Source organism: Dryobates pubescens, chromosome 16 (assembly GCF_014839835.1).
Source record: "Dryobates pubescens isolate bDryPub1 chromosome 16, bDryPub1.pri, whole genome shotgun sequence".
Classification (NCBI taxonomy): Eukaryota; Metazoa; Chordata; class Aves; order Piciformes; family Picidae; genus Dryobates; species Dryobates pubescens.
In genome coordinates, this window is record NC_071627.1 from 4856951 (window position 1) to 4872863 (window position 15913).

At 50.8% G+C, this 15913-nt stretch overlaps 2 protein-coding genes and 1 pseudogene across 2 annotated transcripts; all 3 read left to right on the forward strand.

Moving 5' to 3' along the window:
* The window catches only part of LOC128897940 (protocadherin beta-15-like), a 28828-nt pseudogene extending 24413 nt beyond the window's left edge, over positions 1-4415 (forward strand).
* LOC128897939 (protocadherin beta-15-like) lies at positions 1202-5451 on the forward strand. The gene is made up of 2 exons (XM_054168515.1): positions 1202-3644; positions 4304-5451. The coding sequence occupies exons 1-2, from the start codon at positions 1206-1208 to the stop codon at positions 4421-4423; spliced, it is 2559 nt and encodes an 852-aa protein (XP_054024490.1). The 5' UTR covers positions 1202-1205; the 3' UTR covers positions 4424-5451.
* Positions 5452-9103: 3652 nt separating this feature from the next.
* Positions 9104-11536, forward strand: LOC128897965 (protocadherin beta-15-like). The gene has a single exon (XM_054168642.1). The coding sequence runs from the start codon at positions 9110-9112 to the stop codon at positions 11534-11536; it is 2427 nt and encodes an 808-aa protein (XP_054024617.1). The 5' UTR covers positions 9104-9109.
* The last annotated feature ends 4377 nt before the right edge of the window (positions 11537-15913 follow it).

Below are 15913 nucleotides of genomic sequence, written 5' to 3' on the forward strand. Positions count from 1 at the left end.
TTTTTGCTCTACCCAGCAGACCTGATATTAAGCGGAGTTGTAGCCTTCACTTTTTGTTTTCTAGGAGTTAGACTGGTTTTGAACTTTTCCCCAGTACATTGCATGTTCATTTCCCGGAACTCCACAGTGGCTCGGCAGAAGCAGTCACGATCTAAGTCAATTCTCATTGCCAATGTCGAGTGCCGGATACTGGTGGCTTTGTCTGGTCATCATTTACAGTTCACAGCAGGACAGTCTGGTTAGGACCTTTTAGCTATTTCCAGGACCTCGTTAAACATCAAGTAATCATTTTGCTCTTTCCAATCACACATTTTATGTTAAGACAAGATTAGCTTATTTTTGCTTTATTTTTTACGAAGTTTGTGTTTGAATCTTTTTAAGCTATCACTTGAATGGTTCCTTTAATGCCCCTTTCATCGGTGTTCTTAGATCCCTGCTCTTTGCTATTGTTCAGCTTATCTCCTCTTTAGCGTTTGCAATATCAGGGGTTTGAATTAATCGCTTCCTCTACTTGCCTTTTGTAGTGGTTTACCGTATGTCCCTACACAGATGCAGGAGTTCGGGTGTGACCAGTGAGTACCTTCAGAGTGTTTCTAAGACGGGGTAGTAACATCAGTGGAAAAAGGTCTGGGTACGTCCAGAACATACAAACAAGCTGAAGTGTGTCGACATTTCTGTGGATCAGGGGACATGTGAAACGAATGTGTTAGATACTGACACAGCTTATCCTTGAGGGCAGGGTGAGCAGGCGGCAGGGGATGACACTCAGGACAGAAAAGCTTTTTAATTGAGATGTATGTAACAATGGGTGAAAAAATAGAATTAGGGTGATGTGTCGTAGAATCAGCATTGCCATTCTCCTGTGGTGGTGAGCTTGGGTGAAGTGACACAATTTCTTTTGGGGATTTTTCCCTAACAGCACTCTTTTCGCTCCACTTTTGCACGAAGAGAGTACCTGGAAAAAGCAAAGTCTAAGACAGCAACACCGGCCAGAAGCAGAGGAACCATTCCCGTTGCCGACGCTGGGTGGCGGTGTTGACCACGGACAGACAGCTTCCTCTGCCCGCCCCGCCTCGGCAGCACCGGCACACAAAAACAGCCGAGAGAGCTGCTCGGGAACGGCAGAAGGGAACGCAGCCGGACTGCTCAGGGGCTTGCAGAAGCCATTTCTGATAAGCACTGCTCCGCCTGGACACTGCTTACAAATGCCGGGAAGCCGGGAGGACGCTGTCTGGCTTTTGTGGAAAGGAATGGCGTGGAACGGGAGACGGAGCGGAGGCAGCCTCAGGCAAGTGATCTTGTTCCTTCTGTGCGTTTGCGTGTGGCAGAGCGGGGCCGAAAGCCTCCGCTATTCTCTGGCAGAGGAGATGGAGAGGGACTCCTTTGTGGGCAATGTTGCCCAGGACCTGGGGCTTACCCCGAGCCAGCTGGCAGCTCGCAAGGCGCGCGTTGTGTCGGAGGGGAACCAGCAGCTTTTCCGCCTCAACCCGAGCACCGGAGTGCTGACGGCCAAGGAATCTCTGGACCGAGAGGAGATCTGTCCTCAGAGCGAGACCTGTACGCTCTTCTTTACACTCTTTCTTGATAACCCATTGCAGCTGATCCGAGGGGAGGTGGAGGTTGTTGACGTGAATGACAACTCCCCTGTGTTCCCAGAGAAGGAGATGGTTTTAGAGATTTCCGAAATGACATCTCCAGGGTCCCATTTCCCACTGCAAATTGCCCGTGACAAGGACGTGGGCAGCAACGGGTTGCAGAATTACAGCCTCGAGTCCAATTCGCATTTCTCCCTCGCTTTCGGAAGGGGGAAAGGAGGAAAATATCCAGAACTCGTTCTAGAGAGACAGCTGGACAGAGAAGAACTGCGAGAAATTTATTTACTCCTAATTGCAGTGGACGGGGGTTTGCCTCCAAGGTCAGGCACGGCTCAGATCCGGATCGTGGTGTTGGATGCCAACGACAACACCCCGATGTTCAGTCGGGAAGTCTATGAAGTGAGCGTGGCAGAGAACAGCCCCCCGGGGCAGCTGGTGGCCAGAGTAGAGGCAAGAGATCCTGACGCAGGGTCCTACGGGGAAGTGCAGTACGCCTTCACACAGACATTGGAGGGGTCTCAGCAGCTCTTTGACCTAAACCCTGACACGGGAGAGATTCGAGTGACGGGAAAACTGGACTTCGAGGATGCGAAAAAACACGAGATGGTGGTGAAAGCCAGCGACGGTGGAGGGCTGTATACTACTTGCAAAGTGCACGTGGAGGTGGTGGATGTGAACGATAATGCCCCGGAGATACAGCTAACCTCACACACTGCATCCATTCCCGAGGACGCACCACCACGCACACTGGTGGCCCTCTTCAGCGTACGGGACCGGGACGCCGGCGAAAACGGAAGGACGGAGTGCACCATCGAAGGGGACTTGCCTTTCACTCTCACCCCCACCTTCGGCAATTTCTACGAGCTGAGAACCAACGCGGCGCTGGACAGGGAGACGACGGCAGAGTACAACATCAGCATCCGAGCGACGGACTGGGGCCCGCGGCGCCTGAGCTCTCGGCAGAGCCTGTGGGTGCAGGTGTCGGACGTGAACGACAACGCCCCCGCCTTCAGCCAGGAGCTCTACAGCATGTGGGTGACGGAGAACAACAGCCCCATGGTGCGCATCGGCAGCGTGCAGGCCAGCGACGCGGACGCGGGCAGCAACGCGCGCGTGCAGTACGCGCTGGTGCGTGAGGAGGGCGAGGAGCAGCCGGCGGTGTCGGTGAGCTCGGAGAGCGGCGACGTGTACGTGGTGCGCTCGCTGGACTACGAGCGGGTGCGCGCCTTGGAGGTGTGGGTGAGCGCGGCCGACGGCGGCTGGCCGGCGCTGAGCGCGCGGGCGCTGCTGCGCGTGCTGGTGCGCGACGAGAACGACAACGCGCCGGTGGTGCTGCACCCTGGTGCCGAGAGCGGCGCGGGCGCGGGCGAGCTGGTGCCGCGCTGGGCGCCGGCAGGCTACCTGGTGGCCAAGGTGGTGGCGGTGGACGCGGACGCGGGGCAGAACGCCTGGCTGTCCTACGAGCTGGCCAAGGCCACGGAGCCGGGGCTCTTCCGCCTCGGGCTGCACAGCGGCGAGCTGCGCACGGCGCGGGCCGTGGCCGAGCGCGACGCGCCCCGACACAGGCTCGTCGTGCTCGTGCGAGACCGCGGCCAGCCGCCGCGCTCGGCCAGCGCCACCCTCGCCATCGCCCTGCTCCACGACTTCTCCGACGCCCATGTGCGCCTCAGCCAGGACGCGCCGCCCGCCGAGCCCGACGACACGCTCACTCTCTACCTCATCGCCTGCCTGGCCTGCGTCTCCGCGCTCTGCCTGGCCACCGGCCTGGCCGCCCTGCTCATGAAGCTGCGGCGGGACAGGCAGAGACACGCCGAGCCCTTGCCCACCTTCCCGACGGCTGTCGCCGAGAGCGACGCAGGCTCCCTTCCCCGCAGCCTTGTGTACGACGTGTGCTTGGCCACTGGCACCCTGAGTAGCGACTTTCATTTCCTCGGTCCGCTCTTGCCCTGTTTCCCTGCCGGGATGCCCCCCGGCGGTGCCCCTCAGCGGAGCTCGGTGTGCTCTCAAGAGACGTCCAACCTCGGAGAAGGAGGCCACTCTGCTGCACAGGTGGGGGTTCGCCGCAGGCCAAGGTTATGTGGAGTCGTGAGAGGGCAGCCCGTGGTGGGGAGTAAGGCCTGGGGATCAGGTGTGTCCATTTTGTGTAGGTGGTATTTAAAGAGCTACTGTGCCATGGGGTGGTTATAGAAAGCTACTGGCCAGGGCTTCCTGGGAAAATTAGGGGGGTGTCATCATCTTGCCAAATGCTAACCTATTGCAGGTCTCTGCAACCAGCTCTTTGCCGTGGTTTATTTGCCTAACGTCAGGTTGTCATCATGAAATGGGTCATCTGACCTATGAGATGGTGTTGAAGCGGAGTTATGGATGCGTGAGTCACCATGGTGGCTCATATCTGTGCACTGAGTAGAGGATGTAATGTTTATGACAAAGATGGGGGCTGCGGGTGTTTGTGCTCTTAGCATCTTAATTTACACGTTCCAGCTCAATAAATGTTTGCAGCAGTGCCTTGCTGGTATCTGCAGTAGTATTTTCTGGGTGTAGATATTCCCTTTTCAAGTCAGAGACCCAGTACGTTCTCCAATGTTATCTTTGCCATTGGGTAGATGAGGGTGCTGTCACAGATGCAGTGGTGTCAGACATGCACTCTAAGCTTATTGATGATGCCAGTTTACCTTCTATACCCACATGACAACTTCTCTCCTTTATAGGGCAGAGCTCCTATCTCTGAAGACAAGAGTCCCAGACCTGTTGAAGAAGCTTGTCCTGCAAACAGGGGGATGGAGATAAATGTCAGTTCTGATCAAAACCCTTGGCTCACCCATCAGTAAGTGAGGAGAAAGACAAGCTTGTCTGTCCTCACCAGCTAAGGTCCTTACACGGAAAAGAGAACAAAGAGACCAAACATCTACGAAAAAAGCACCTGAAAGTTACAAATCTTCTTTGAGAGGCAGCAAAATCTCTCTCCTTTTGAGCAGTACTTTATTCATGTAGATATTTTGAAACAGTGACACGGATGTAGATGAGGACTGTGTTGCATGCTGCTTACACTGAGACTTTGTGTGTGATTATGAGTGTGCTTCTGCTTCAGAACCTAAGTTTTCACTACAGCACCTTTTTTGTGTGTGTGTATTTTGTCCTAACGAGGCAGCTCTGTAACTATCTCTTAATTGTCGGCAATCTGGGCAGTACCAGGCAAACAGATCTTCAGCAGAATTCAGTGATGATTGCAAAGGGATTTCTTAACATCAGGCAGAAGCTGATTACATCAGAAATGGCTGACATTGGCACACTTCTGTTTGAGCAGGAGTTTACAGGGTCTCCAGAATCTAAAGAGTGGGCTTTGAGCAATGTGTCCTTCTAGTCATATAATGAAGTTGAAATTAACATCAAGAGGGTTTTTTGGGGTTTTGATTTGTTTGGGGGGTTTTATTTCTTTGGGATTTTGTTGTTGATTTTGTGTGTTTGGGGGCTTTTGTTTGTCTATTTGTTTTGGTAGCTTGATCACAGAGAATTAAAGGCTTTGGGTTTGGTTTTGAGGTACATTTGTTTAAAACGTTTTCAGGGGTCTTAAGGCACTGTAGACTATAGGGCATCAAGAAGCTTTCTGCTTTCCTTTCTTTAACTGGTAATAATCTATAAAGTCCTGTGATATTTGCTGGCTCTCACACACCTTTAAGTGTCAAATATCTGATAATAGAAATCAATAAAGTCTACTTGGAACTCCCTTGGCTGGGTGTGCTGTCTGGAATATCACTTGTCCAGTCATGATTGAGAAAATTGCCTCCTCAAAAGCTGGATTTTGGGAACAAATCCAAGCCTTTGGAGTGGATTTTATGGAGGGAAAAACAGAGCAACCTGGAAAGAAGCCATCCTCAGAAGCTGGAGCAAAGTGGAGGGTTCCCAGCCTGAGCAATTGTAAATTAGGGCAACAATCTTGGTCTGTTCCAGAAACCCGTGATCACTGCTGTGCTTCATGGACCATCTCACTCTGGATGCTGGACACCTGTAATCATGCACAGCTTGTTCAGCTAAAGAGCCTGAAAGCTTCATGTGCACAGAGATCCGTGTTATGGTCTCAGGCTGGACTGGCAGCTCCATTCAGCTCACAGTGGCAGGAGATCCCTTTGCTGCTCCCCGGCATTGCTTCCCACAGAGGATCCCCAGATAAATCTGCATTTGCAAATCGTGTTACTGCTTTCCCACCAATTCTGTCAGAAGACAGTTATCTCACCTTTCAAAAACCAAACAATTAAAACAAATTAAAGGCTCCCTCCTCATACAGTAGGATGTTCCTTCCCTGTTATTGTTGTTTCCAAAATGACTCGAGTTCCAGAGGTCCCAGATAAGTTTTTCACTCACTTGCTCTTAGGCAAGACCATAGACATCTTTTCCTTCAATTATTACCAATTTTAATTGTCCTTGTTATAAAATTGTGAGTATTCTGTTACACTGGGGTGCAGGGACATGGCTCTTTATTCTCTGGATATCTCCGTCTGTGATGTGTGGGCTCTGTGTGTTTTGCCTTGTGGTCACCCTATGTGTGCATACAGCCAGTTGTGTGTCTGTATGTGCTGCACACAGGCTGACAGGCAAAGCAGAGAGTTGCTCACAGCCAGCTGTTGCAATACTCCCAAATCCAGATCAGCTGGGTGGGCTGTGTCTATGGATCTGTCACGAGCCCATTGGTATGGTGACAGATGGTCCAAGTACAGATATTTGAAGCTGTTACCTTCAAATTGCACTGAATACACAGGAGTACCAACAGGGTTGTGTGCTGAGTTGTGAAACCATGTTCCTTATCTTCGGGTGCACTGTAAAGAAATTCCACAAATTGCTTCAAAAAACTTTCACTGAAGGTGTAATCAAGATAAACTCTGAGCAGGTCCACTGGGTTTTGTTTCCTTGTGGTTCCCAAATTCAGAGTCTTCTTGATGGCAGTGGAAAGTTGTCTTGATCCCAGGTTCTGGTTTTATGTTAAGAGTATTTGCACTCTCCTTTTGCTCTTTCTCCTTCTGCTCTGTGAACTGTGTCTAAGCCTTGTCTTACCTGCTCCTCTTCAGAACGACTGGCACCCCAGGTGTAGTAAAGGACTGTGTGAATGCAAGCATGTGAGCACAGGATATTGGGAAACCCTCATGCTGTGTTGTGCTGCAGGTCCAAAGTGTAACACTGGAAACCAGGATCTCATTCTGTGTGAAAGTGAACTAAAGAGAACACCTGAAAGCCTTATGTGGAGACAGTGGTCTTTGTAGTGATACTGTTTCTGGGAAAGCTCTGTGAATGTTCTCAAAAGGCTGGGAAATATATTTTTTCTCCTGTTTTCCCTTGGCTGTGGTAAAAGATGAGCAGATCCATTCCTTCAGGTTGGAGACATGGATGATAGACCATTGAGGACAGTTTTTGTTAGCAGGGAATTGCTGCCAGGCCTTTCAGTCTTCTGAGCACTGGCTTCCAGCCCTCCTAAGAGGGGCTTTAAATGTACAAAGATCTCTGCAAAGTGATGGGAGACCTTTGCAGCTCTCCCAACAGCTCCAGCTGCAGGTGGCAAATGTTATGGGAGAGTCCGAGAAGACTCTCCCAACAAATTTCAAGGTTCAGACTAGACCCTATTGCTTTTCAAAATTCTCATTAGAGAGGAGTCTGATGTGACTGGATCCAGTCTTAGCCTCAGACTTCAGAGTTCAGGACCTGAGATTATGCCACAGAGTTGGTTTATTTCAACCTAAACTCAGCCTGCCCCTCCCATGACAAAACCCCTCACTGGATTCCCTGTGCCTCTAAGGCCCCACAGTCACTTAGAGGAGGTGTTCATGTGCCTATCTATGCAACACACACTGACTTCTTGTACAATCAGCTTGTTTAGTAATTGCTCTTCATCTACAATGCTTGGAGAAACTTCCTTCAAGTTTTATCTACTCACATAGTCACCTTATCCTCTCACCTTATCTGGGAGGCACCTGGGACTCATCTGCCTCACAAGTGCTTCAAATAGGATTATTTCTCTCTCTCTCTTTGAAGTTTTGTTTTTTCCTTTGAATGAGAGGTTTAGTCCAGTTTATAGTAGCATCATGCAAGATGCCCAGTACATCTAACAAAAGGTTTAAGTCAAATTCAGTTACAGACTGGGGTCTGAGGCCTCATCTTTTCACCATCTCATGTTATGCACAGTCATTCACACTAAATTAAGCAAAAGAAGGTTCAAACCACCCTAATTCAAAGAGATCACATAATTCATTCTAATATTGTACAATGTATTTATTCCTAGCAGTCCCCCCTTGGCTCTATTTGGGAGACCTGATAACATTTTAAATGAATTTGTATCCTCAACTTTTTGTTTTCTAAGAGTTAGACTGATCTTGAAAGCTTCCCCAGTGAAGAGTGCCTGACACTGGGGTTTTTAGCTGCTCCACATTCACAGGCACCAGTTCACACAAGGAGGTTCAGTGGTTTACTCTCCATTTCCCCCTTGTTCTTTCTTTTAGGTCCACTCTTGACTGACTTTATTCTAAAACCCACATAATAAGCCTTACCTATTCCTAGAACCTACCTGAACATCTCATAATCAGTTTGATATTTCTAATGAAACCCTTTCTGTCAATCCAAGATTAACTTTGTTCCGCTCTTATCCTTTACAAAGTTTCTGTTTGAACTTCTTGGAGTCTCCTCTTGAGTGGTTCCTGATGGCCTATCCATCGGTGTCATTAGATCCCTGCTCCCCACTTTGTCTACATTAGGGCCTCCTCTTCCGTTTTAGGCTTTAATTTTGCATGAAATAGCAGTTGGCTGTGTGTACTTACAAAGGTACAAGAGCTGAGGTTTTACGTGTGAGAACAGGGATTTGAAGTGTTTCTGAGCCTGAGTGTTAACATCAGAAGAGAAAGGTCTGTGTACCTCCAGAAAATGAAAAGTGGTTGCAGCATTTTGATGTCTGTGTGCAGCTGGGGACACGTTTCAGGAATGTGTTAGTGACAGAGCTTATACTGCAGACCAGCGGCAGCAGGCACCAGGTTCCTCTCCATTCAGCACACAAAAGCACGTAAATTTGGCGTTTTCTGGGAGATTTGTGATATGGATTGAGGAAAAAAATAAACCAGAAACAGCATTGCCATTCTCCTGTGGTGGTGAGCTCAGGTGATGGGAAACTCTTTTCTTTGGGGGATTTCTCCCTGACACTAGATTTTGGCTCTGCTTTGGATCGGAGAGAGCATATAGAAACATGAAAGCCCAAGACACCAGCGCCGACCAGAAGCAGAAGAACCATTCCCGCTGCCGACGCTGGGTGGCGGTGTTGACCACGGACCGGCAGCTTCCTCTGCCCGCCCCGCCTCGGCAGCAGCGGCGCACAAAACCAGCCGACAGAGCTGCTCGGGAACGGCAGAGGGGAACGCAGCCGGACTGCTCGGGGGCTTGCAGAAGACCTTTTCCGCCGTCCCTGACAAACACTGCTCTGCCTGGGACGCTGCTTGCAAATGCGGGCAAGCCGGGAGGACGCTGTCTGTTTTTTGTGGAGAGGAATGGCGTGGAACGGGAGACGGAGCGGAGGAAGCCTCAGGCAAGTGATCTTGTTTTTCCTTCTGTGCGTTTGCGTGTGGCAGAGCGGGGCCGAAAGCCTTCGCTATTCTCTGGCGGAGGAGATGGAGAGGGACGCCTTTGTGGGCAATATTGCCCAGGACCTGGGGCTTACTCCGAGCCAGCTGGCAGCTCGCAAGGCGCGCGTTGTGTCGGAGGGGAACCAGCAGATTTTCCGCCTTAACCCGAGCACCGGAGTGCTGACGGCCAAGGAGTCTCTGGACCGAGAGGAGATCTGTCCTCAGAGCGAGACCTGCACGCTCTTCTTTAAGGTGTTCTTTGACAACCCGTTGCAGCTGATCCGAGGGGAGGTGGAGGTTCTTGACGTGAACGACAACTCTCCCGTGTTCCCCAAGAAGGAGATGTTTTTAAAGATTCTAGAAACGACATCACCTGGGTCCCGTTTCCCTCTGGACCGCGCTCAGGACGTTGATGTAGGCAGTAATGGTTTGCAGAACTACAGCCTCGGACCCAATTCGCATTTCTTCCTTGCTCTCGGATCAGCAAAACGTGGAGCAAAATACCCACAACTCGTCCTAGAGCAGCAGCTGGACCGAGAAAAGGAGGCGGAGATTAGTTTACTCCTGACCGCCAACGACGGAGGCTCGCCGCCCAGGTCAGGCACGGCTCAGATACGGATCGTGGTGCTGGATGCCAATGACAACACCCCAACGTTTTCTCGGGAGGTCTATGAAGTGCAACTGGATGAGAACAGCCCCCCGGGGCAACTGGTGGTGACAGTCACTGCCACAGATCCCGACGAAGGGTCCAACGGGAAAGTACAGTACGCTTTTACCCAGACACTGGATGGGTCCCAGCAGCTTTTCGGTCTGAACCCTGACACGGGGGAGATTCGGGTAGCAGGAAAACTGGACTTTGAGGAAACACAATCCTATGAGATGATGGTGGAAGCCACCGATGGAGGGGGGCTGTCTGCGCATTGCAAAGTACAGGTGGAGGTGGTGGATGTGAATGACAACGCCCCAGAGATACAGCTGACCTCACACACTGCCTCCATTCCCGAAGACGCTCCGCCACGCACCGTGGTGGCCCTCTTCACCGTGCGGGACCAGGACTCTGGAGACAATGGCAGGACAGAGTGCACCATCGATGGGGACTTGCCCTTCACTCTCACCCCCACCTTCGATAATTACTACGAGCTGAGAACCAACGCGGCGCTGGACAGGGAGACGACGGCAGAGTATAACATCAGCATCCGAGCGACGGACTGGGGCCCGCGGCGCCTGAGCTCTCGGCAGAGCCTGTGGGTGCAGGTGTCGGACGTGAACGACAACGCCCCCGCCTTCAGCCAGGAGCTCTACAGCATGTGGGTGACGGAGAACAACAGCCCCATGGTGCGCATCGGCAGCGTGCAGGCCAGCGACGCGGACGCGGGCAGCAACGCGCGCGTGCAGTACGCGCTGGTGCGTGAGGAGGGCGAGGAGCAGCCGGCGGTGTCGGTGAGCTCGGAGAGCGGCGACGTGTACGTGGTGCGCTCGCTGGACTACGAGCGGGTGCGCGCCTTGGAGGTGTGGGTGAGCGCGGCCGACGGCGGCTGGCCGGCGCTGAGCGCGCGGGCGCTGCTGCGCGTGCTGGTGCGCGACGAGAACGACAACGCGCCGGTGGTGCTGCACCCTGGTGCCGAGAGCGGCGCGGGCGCGGGCGAGCTGGTGCCGCGCTGGGCGCCGGCAGGCTACCTGGTGGCCAAGGTGGTGGCGGTGGACGCGGACGCGGGGCAGAACGCCTGGCTGTCCTACGAGCTGGCCAAGGCCACGGAGCCGGGGCTCTTCCGCCTCGGGCTGCACAGCGGCGAGCTGCGCACGGCGCGGGCCGTGGCCGAGCGCGACGCGCCCCGACACAGGCTCGTCGTGCTCGTGCGAGACCGCGGCCAGCCGCCGCGCTCGGCCAGCGCCACCCTCGCCGTCGCCCTGCTCCACGACTTCTCCGACGCCCATGTGCGCCTCAGCCAGGACGCGCCGCCCGCCGAGCCCGACGACACGCTCACTCTCTACCTCATCGCCTGCCTGGCCTGCGTCTCCGCGCTCTGCCTGGCCACCGGCCTGGCCGCCCTGCTCTTGAAGCTGCGGCGGGACAGGCGGAAGCACGACGAGCCCTTGCCCACCTTCCCGACGGCTGTCGCCGAGAGCGACGCAGGCTCCCTGCCCCGCAGCTTGGTCTACGACGTGTGCTTGGCCACCGGCACCCTGAGCAGTGACTTTCACTTCCTCGGTCCGCTCTTGCCCTGCTTCCCTGCCGGCATGCCCCCTGGCGGTGCCCCACAGCGGAGCTCGTTGTGCTCTCAAGAGGCGTCCAATCTCGGAGAAGGAGGCAACTCTGCTGCACAGGTGAGCTATCGGAGCTGGCAGTCATAAAGGGGAATGGGGAGGTGGCAAAGTCGGGCAGGGTCAAGATGGGGTGGGGATTCAGGCCTGGGAATCAGGGTTGTTGGTGATGCGCTTTTGGTGTGTAAAGAGCCACTGGGATGAGGAGATTCCCAGGAGAATCAGACTTATGTCATGTTTTCATAAATGCTAACCACTGCAGCCAGCTCTGTGCCATTACTATTCGCCTATGATCAAGTTTTTTGTGTCACAACATGATGTGCAGGTGGTGGTGAAGCAGAAGAATAGATGTTTGCATAGCCACAATGAATTTTATCCATGGTCTGAGTAGAGTGTGTACTGTTTATGAGAAGGAGGGTTTATTTTGGGCTCTTACCACTTAGCTTACACCCTCAGGCTCAACAAACTTTTGCAGCAGTGCCTTTTTGATATCTGCAGTAGAGAGTATTTTCAGGCTTTAGATATTCCCCATTCAGGTCAGAGACTCAGCTTCCTCCAACTTCTCCAACCTCCTCTTGGGCTCTGAGTAGAGAAGCATTATGTCATAGATGCCGTGGTGTCAGATCTGTCCTCTAAACTTCCTGATGCCAGCTTACCTTCCACACCAATTGACAGCTTCTCCTGTCCCTCCTTTGCAGGGCAGAGCTCCCCTCTCTGAAGCCACAGATCCCACGCCTGTAGTGGAAGCTTGTGCTGCAAACAAGAGGGTGGAACTAAATGTCAATTCCAATCAAAACCCTTGGCTCACCCATCAATAACCAAGGAGAAAGAAAAGCTTGGCTATCCTCACTGGCTAACATCCTGACATGGAAAAGAGAACAAAGAGACCAAAACATCCCCCACAAAGTACCAGAGAGGTACAAGTCCTCTTTGCCAGCAAGCAAAACGCTCCTGTTGTGCAGAGGTTTATTCATGTAGGTATTTTGTAATTGTGTCACAGATGGAGAATGAGGACTGTGTTGCATGTTGAGGACTGTGTGGAGACTTGATGCATGTTTATGAGACCATTCCTGATTCTGAATCTTAAGGGAAGTACTGAAAACTGGAAGCAGAACTTCAAGGTAACTTTCTCCTACATCGTATTATTTTGTGTGTGTTTTGCTTTGCTTTTTGTATGGATCTGTAACAATTTCCTAATTGTCTGAGGTCTATTCGATCCCAGACAAAGAGATCCTCTGCAGAATTCAGTGGTGCTTGCAAAGGAGTTGCTTAATAACAGGCAGAAGCTGGTGATCTTGGAAACAGCTGTCACTGGCACACTTCTGTTGGAACAGCATTTTATATTCTCCCTTCACTGTGAAGAGTGGGCTTTGAGCAATGCATGGGTTTTGTTGGGTTGGGGTTTTGTGTGTGTGTGTGACCTGAAGCTGAAATGAATATTCCAGGCTTTTGAATATAATGTTATAGAGAAGTAAAAGTACTGTTTGTGGTTTAGAAGCAAAACTAACTAAAACATTCACGGTCAGCTTAAGGCTCTGTAGAGTTTAGGGCATCAGGAAGCTTTCTGTTTTTCTTCCATTTGTTGATGATCTATAAAGTCATGTGATACTTCCTTTTAAGTGTCAAATATCTGATAATGTAAAGGGGAAAAACATTACACACAATAAAACCTACTGAGAAGTCCCTTGTCTGAGTGTGCTGCCTGGGAGAGCACAGTCATTGCCAATTAAATTGTCCTGGCAAGAGAAGGATTTTGGCAAGAAACCTGAGCCTTCAGAGTGGATTTTATTAAGGGGAAACCAAAGCAACCTGGACATAGGCTGGAACCAAGTGGAGAGCTCCCAGCCTGAGAGACTGTGAATTAGGGCAACAATCTTGGTCTGTTCCAGAAACCTGTGATCACTGTCGTGGTTCATGGACCAACTCACTCTGGATGCTGGATACCTTTATGAAGAGATCTGTATTTTGGTCTCAGACTGGACCACCATCCTGATCCAACTCAGTGCAGTAGGAGATGCCTTTACTGCTGCCCAGAGCTGCTTGTCACAGAGGATCCCCAGACAGAGGCTGTCTGCTGCCATGGCATAGCAGTCACAAGGCCAGTGCTTTCTCTCTCTGCTGTCCTTTCCATGTCACTCACTCAAGATCAGCCTCACAATGGGCAGAGGTCCAGGTTGCCACTACAGCACTGTGCCATGGTTGGGAGCACCAATGATGAACAACGGTGGTGGCCCCATCACCATGGAAGACACAGCACCAGACAACTAAGGGCCTCTCTCTGTGGAACCATTCAATAGCCTTTCATTAGCATTGAGACAGCACAAGCAGAGGTTTTGTGCCTCATGTCAAGAAAGACATCCATGTGACAACATGAGGCAATAGTTCCTCCAGAGTAAATTTGCATTTGCAAATCATGTCACCATTTGCTCACATATTCTGTGAGAAGAAAGTTGTCTTGCCTTCCAAAAAACAAACAATACAAAACAAATCTAAAAGTTCCCTTCCTCAGGCAATAATACACTTCAGCCCTGTTCCAGCCATTACTGCAATGCTTCAAGAATGGAGTTATATCCAAGGCCCTGTATAAGTTCTTCTGTCACTTGCTGTCCAGGCAGGACTATTGACCTCTTATCCCATGCTGTGATGCCATGTCAAGGTCAGGCAGACAAATCACATGCTCGGCGATGCAACCTATGCATGGCCCTGATCTCTGGTCAGGAAAGCAAGGAAGCTGTGAGTACTGTGTTGCAATATAGTTCAGGTGTGGGGCTCTTTCTCCTCTGGATTCTGTATGTCTCTCTCTGGGAAGTGTAGACTGTTTTTTGCCTTATGGTCACTGTCCCTACAGCCATTGCATGTCTGCATGCATGGTACAAAAGCTTCCCAGTGAGCTCAGAGCTGCTTGCATCTATCCATTCTGTTGCTGGCAATTCCAGTTCATCAGACAAGAAAGGGATTTTTGCTCCTTTGAGCACAGCAGTCTCAGCTCTAGTGTGGAGAGCAGCAAAACACATTAGATCTTCTTCTGAGCTGTAATCAGGGATTGGATGGGCTGTCTGCTTGGGAATGCCTTAGAAATACAGCAGCACTAAATGAGTCGGGATGGGATGGGGTGGAATAGAATAGAATAGAAATAGAATAGAATTAGAATGGAATAGAATTAGAATAGAATAGAATTAGAATGTGGGCTGAGAACTGTCCACAGCACTCAAGCTGAGGATGCAACAATGATAAATACAGAGGGATAATCATCTCTTTTGACTGGCTGATGGTGCTGTGTTTGATGCACCCCTGCCTATTGTTTGGCCTCTTGGCTGCCAGGGCTCATGGCTGACATGTCTTGGGTCTGTTGTCAACTAGCACCCCCAGATCCCATTCTGCAGGACTGCTTTCCAGCCACTCCTCTCCACATTTGGACTTATGCCCATCATTACTGCCTCGTGGGTGCAGAATTCAGCACCTGGATTTCATGCCATTGATAACTGCTCAAATGTGCCAATCTAGCTCCTGTCCTTTTATTCCTCAAGACAGTCAACAGCACTGCCTAGTTTCATATCAGCAAAGCTGTTAATGGTGTATTCCACTCCTGCACCCAGATCACTGATATATATACTGAGCAGAACTGATCCATAATTTGAACCTTGAGGAGTATCATTCTTGACTGACAACCAAATGTATCCTACCATTCTCTACAATACTTTCGGTCCTGTGCCTCAGCCATTCCTTCACTTAGCTCACCACGAATCGGCTCATTTCACAGTAGGGTGCTGTGAGGAACAATATCAAAAGCCTTATGAAAACCCAGAAAGAAATACATAAACCACTTTCCCATCATCCATTGGGCAGATGACCTCATCATAGAAGGAAATCAAATCAGTTCAACAGGACTTTCCCACATTTAACTGATGTTGACTGTGCCTGATGATGTCATGGTATTTAGTTGTAGCCACCATGATCTTCATAATGTTTTCAGGATACCAGGTCAGATCAACAGCATGGTAGTCCCCTGGGTCATCCCTCATGGCCTTCTTGTAAACTGGAAGAACACTGATTAGTTTCCAGTCAGCAGAGACCTTCCCAGACTCCTAAGACCTTTGTTAGACGATAGAGAGGGGTCCTGTTGTGACATCCACTGTCACTTTCAGTACTCCGGGATGAATCCTACCAGAACCCACTGTTCCCACACTCATGGTCCCCTGACTCAGTGAAGTGTAACGCTCAAGTCTGATCAGTATTATTTAAAGAGTGAGGAAAAAAATCATTGAATGCCTCCACTTCATCCCTGTCAGTCAAGTGACCATCTTCAAAAAGTACCAGTCTAATGTATCTTCACACTTCCTCTTGCTAATGACTTCAAAACGACTGAACTGCACCTCTGCCATCTTCCTGAAATGCCTGACCTTGCTTCCAGAGATCATACAATTTCTTTTCCCCTCGAGCTCCATGAGTTGTTCTCTGTTCAATCAA